The sequence below is a fragment of the Phalacrocorax aristotelis genome, unplaced genomic scaffold (assembly GCF_949628215.1).
Source record: "Phalacrocorax aristotelis unplaced genomic scaffold, bGulAri2.1 scaffold_239, whole genome shotgun sequence".
Classification (NCBI taxonomy): domain Eukaryota; kingdom Metazoa; phylum Chordata; class Aves; order Suliformes; family Phalacrocoracidae; genus Phalacrocorax; species Phalacrocorax aristotelis.
Window position 1 is genome coordinate 3,717 of NW_027441265.1, and position 5,005 is coordinate 8,721.

Genomic DNA, 5,005 nt, shown 5'->3' on the forward strand with positions numbered 1-5,005 from the left:
TCTGATTGGTTGGGGAAGTGTGAGGGGGTGGGCGGGGCCTTCACCGCACCCCCTTGAGCCCCGCCCTTGCCGGCGCCGCCCTGTTCTATTGGCAGAGGGCGTGGCCTTCCAAAGGCGGGACCACCTCCCTTTTGCCACCCAATGGGGAAGCAGCTCTTTGCTCCCGCCTCGCCCCCCCCATCCCGCCGCGTCCCGCCCCCTTCCCCCCTTCGCCACCCAATGACGTCACGCCGCGGAGTCCTGGCGGTGCGAGACGAGCCCGCTCCCGTTTTATTGGCTGCTCGGAAGGTCCATGAGGTCATCGCCAAAGCTGGGCTGGGTTGGGCGAGGCTTAAAGGGGCGGGGCAGGAAGTGGGCGTGGCCCCGCCGCTCAATTACCGGGGCTTTTCCGCACTTCCTGCTTGGCGATTTTCATTGGCAGCCCCTCGTGGACGACGACGCAGCTGTAGGAGTCGCCGGCCAACCAGGAGGCGGCGGCGACGGCCATCTTGCTGTACAGGAAGTAGGTGGTTTCCTTTGGCCCCTCCCTCAGGGGCGGGGTCGTGACGTAAGCGCCCGCGGCGGCGTCTTGGTTGTTCTTCAGCCACTTGACCTCGACGTGCTCCGGGTGGAACCCGTGGACGTAACAGGTGAGGGTGAGCTGGGATTGGCCGGTTTCGGAGGGGTGGGGCGGGAAGGTGAGGATGGTGGGGGCGGAGACCTTGCCTGCATGAGAGAAGCCGATTGGTTCTTGGGTCAAAAGGGGCGGGTTTAAGGGGAATTTGGGGGCGGGGGGAGGTGGTGGAAGATGGCGGGGGTTGAGCTTGCCCGGACGAAGAATCCGATTGGTTTTTGGGGTAAAATGAGCGGTTTTAAGGGGTGTTTTTCAGGCGGGGTGGGGGGAGGTGTTGGAAGATGGTGGTCATTCTAAAGTGGGCGGGGTTTCAGGGGAGCGGGCGGGGGGGCGGGGCTTACCGGTGCGCCTGGAGATGGTCTTGTTGAGCGGCACGACGAGGTCGGCGTGTTTCACCACGCAGGTGAAGCGTTCGCCGGCTTCCCAGTCCTCGGTGGTGATGGGCAAGGAGCTGGTGGCCGTGTAGGTGCCGTTAAACTGCTCTTGGAGGTCTAAGAAGTCGGGACTAACTAAGCCGGGCTTTTCGCGGATCCACAGGAGCTGGACGCCGGAGTCGCTGGGGAGGTTGGTGACCAGGCAGCGGAGCTTGGGGAGGCGGCTGACGTAGAGGTCGCCCACGCGCGGGGGCAGGACGTAGAGGAGGATGGGGGAGGAGTGCAGGGGGTCGCCGTCTGCGGGCAGAAGGGGGGGGGGGAAGGGAGGGAGGTGGGTGGGGCCGCCAGCCTCCCGCGGTCCCCGTGGGGGGGGGGTGGGTGGGCACCCACCGGTCTCCGTGTGACACCCAACCTTCACTGGTGCCACCCAACGTGGCCACCCAACGTTGACACCCAACGCTCTCCATTGGTGCCACCCAATGTGGCCACCCAACGCTCTCCATTGGCGACACCCAATGTTGACACCCAACGTTGACACCCAACGTTGACACCCAACGGTCTCCATTGGCGCCTCCCAACATTGACACCCAACGTTCTCCATTGGTGTCTCCCAACGTTGACACCCAAGGTTCTCCATTGGCGCCACCCAACGTTGACACCCAACACTCTCCATTGGTGACACCCAACGTTGACACCCAACATTGACACCCAACAGTCTCCATTGGCGACACCCAAAGTTGCCTCCCAACTTTGACACCCAACGTTCTCCATTGGTGCCACCCAATGTGGCCACCCAACGCTCTCCATTGGTGACACCCAATGTTGACACCCAACGTTGACACCCAACACTCTCCATTGGTACCACCCAATGTTGACACCCAACGCTCTCCATTGGTGCCACCCAATGTTGACACCCAACGCTCTCCATTGGTGCCACCCAACTTTGACACCCAACGTTCTCCATTGGTGCCACCCAATGTGGCCACCCAACGCTCTCCATTGGCGACACCCAATGTTGACACCCAACGTTGACACCCAACATTCTCCATTGGTGCCACCCAACGTTGACACCCAACGTTGCCACCCAACGCTCTCCATTGTCGCCACCCAAGATGGCCGCCCGAGCCCCGCCCGCCGCGGCCCCGCCCCCGGCCCCGCCCGTGACCTCACCGCAGCAGCTCCGCGCGTGGGCCTGGATGGTGGCGCCGCTGGCGGGATGTTCCACCTGGCAGGTGTAGGTCAGCCCTTCCAGCCAATCCTCTTGCGTGACGTTGGCCCGGCTGGTGGTCGAGTAGGCTCCGCCCCCTTGCTCCTGCCACACGGGCTCCTGGGTGCCCAGCACGTGACCTGATTGGCCGTTCACCAGCCACTCGATTTCCACGGGGGGCGGGTAGAAGCCGGTGACGAGGCAGAGGAGCTCCACCAACTCTTGGCCCTGATTGGCCGAGCAGGAGCCGCCGTTGAGGACCTTGACTTCTGGAGCGACGGGAGTGGCCGGAGCTTCGCACACTGCGGGGGGGGGGGGGAGGGGTCAGGGGAGGGGCTTCCACTGGCCAATGGGGCTCAAGGATGCCCCACCTCATGGCTTGGGTCATGGAAGGGGGAGGAGCTTCCGTTGGCCAATGGGGTTTGAGGATGCCCCACCTCCTCATGTGGGTCATGGAAGGGGGAGGAGCCTCCGCTGGCCAATGGGGTTTGAGGACGCCCCACCTCCTCGTGTGGGTCATGGAATGGGGAGGAGCCTCCGCTGGCCAATGGGGTTTGAGGATGCCCCACCTCCTCATGTGGGTCATGGAATGGGGAGGAGCCTCCGTTGGCCAATGGGGTTTGAGGATGCCCCACCTCCTCATGTGGGTCATGGAATGGGGAGGAGCCTCCGCTGGCCAATGGGGTTTGAGGATGCCCCACCTCCTCATGTGGGTCATGGAATGGGGAGGAGCCTCCGTTGGCCAATGGGGTTTGAGGATGCCCCACCTCCTCATGTGGGTCATGGAATGGGGAGGAGCCTCCGCTGGCCAATGGGGTTTGAGGACGCCCCACCTCCTCATGTGGGTCATGGAATGGGGAGGAGCCTCCGCTGGCCAATGGGGTTTGAGGACGCCCCACCTCCTCATGTGGGTCATGGAATGGGGAGGAGCCTCCGCTGGCCAATGGGGTTTGAGGACGCCCCACCTCCTCATGTGGGTCATGGAATGGGGAGGAGCCTCCGCTGGCCAATGGGGTTTGAGGATGCCCCACCTCCTTATGTGGGTCATGGAATGGGGAGGAGCCTCCGCTGGCCAATGGGGTTTGGGGACGCCCCACCTCCTCGCACACAACTTATGGGGCTGGGCGAGGGGGGTGGGGGTGGGCGGAGCTCGGATGGTCCAACGGCCGCCCTCCCACCCCGCCCCGCCCCCTTACCTTTGACCTCCTTGGTGACGTCACTGCCGGTGGGGGAATGGGTGACCCTGCAGGTGTAGGTGTGGGGCTGGGCGCCGTGGGGCAGGTGGAGCTGGCTGCTGAGGGTGTAGAGGCTGCTGCTGACGTCACGGATGGGCGGGAAGGTGGTGGCTCCGCCCGCGGCCCCGCCCCAGGTGACGTCGACGGGGCCCGGGTTGTAGCCAATCACCAAACAGGCCAGGGTGACGGGGCCGACCGGCGCCCCACAGCAGGTGGTGAGGGGGAAGACGGAGGGCGAGGAGGCGGGGGCTGTGGGGCGGGAAGGGGGGGGGGGGGGTCAGGCCAGCCCCACGGCAGCGGGGTGGGGCCGCAAAGGCTCCGCCCCACAGGGCGTGGTGCACGACGCCTCCTCCCCCACAGCTCGCCCTGCCCCACAGATGTCCCTGTGCCGTAGGTTTCTGTGCCCCACGGCTCTCCCTGAACCACAGCTCGTCCTGCCCCACGGCTAACTGTGACCCACGGCTCTCCCTGCCCCATGGATAACTGTGACCCACAGCGCTCCCGGCCCCACAGCTGTGACCCACAGCTCTCCTGGCCCCACAGCTTTCCCTCACCCACAGCTAACTGTGACCCACAGCTAACTGTGACCCACGGCTAACTGTGACCCACAGCTCTCCCTGACCCACGGCTAACTTTGACCAACAGCTAACTGTGACCCACAGCTCTCCCTGACCCACAGCTAACCGTGACCCACAACTAACTGTGACCCACAACTAACCATGACCCACAGCTATCTGTGACCCACAGCTCTCCCTGACCCACAGCTCGCCCTGCCCCACAGCTAACTGTGACCCACAGCTCTCCCTCACCCACAGCTAACTGTGACCCACAGCTCTCCCTGACCCACAGCTCTCCCTGCCCCACATCTAACTGTGACCCACAGCTCTCCCTGCCCCACGGCTAACTGTGACCCACAGCTCTTCCTGCCCCACGGCTAACTGTGACCCACAGCTCGTCCTGCCCCACAGCTCTCCCTGACCCACAGCTCTCCCTGACCCATGGCTCCCCATGACCCACAGCTCTCCCTGACCCACAGCTAACCGTGACCCACAGCTCTCCCTGCCCCTAAGCTCGTCCTGCCCCACAGCACTCCTAACCCACAGCTCTCCCTGACCCACAGCTAACCATGACCCACAGCTCGTCCTGCCCCACGGCTAACTGTGACCCACAGCTCTCCCTGCCCCACAGCTCTCCCTGACCCACGGCTCGTCCTGACCCACGGCTAACTGTGACCCACAGCTCTCCCTGACCCACAGCTCTCCTGGCTCACCCACAGCTTACTGTGACCCACAGCTCCCTGTCACCCACGGCTCCCCATGACCCACAGCTCTCCCTGACCCACAGCTAACCGTGACCCACAGCTCTCCCTGCCCCTAAGCTCGTCCTGCCCCACAGCACTCCTAACCCACAGCTCTCCCTGACCCACAGCTAACCATGACCCACAGCTCTTCCTGCCCCACGGCTAACTGTGACCCACAGCTCTCCCTGCCCCACGGCTCCCCCTGACCCACCGCTAATTGTGACCCACTGCTCTCCCTGAACCACAGCTCGTCCTGCCCCACAGCTAACTGTGACC

General features: G+C 64.3%; 1 gene segment (V, D, J or C); it reads right to left on the reverse strand.

The window, feature by feature from the left end:
- Positions 1-238: 238 nt before the first annotated feature.
- On the reverse strand, positions 239-3,700 carry LOC142051217 (immunoglobulin heavy constant epsilon-like; the record flags this gene model as incomplete). The annotated part of the segment is given in 4 exon segments: positions 239-705; positions 955-1,284; positions 2,158-2,496; positions 3,391-3,700. Coding segments are annotated over 4 exon segments (1,314 nt in total), but the record flags the coding sequence as incomplete, so codon positions are not given.
- Positions 3,701-5,005: the final 1,305 nt, after the last annotated feature.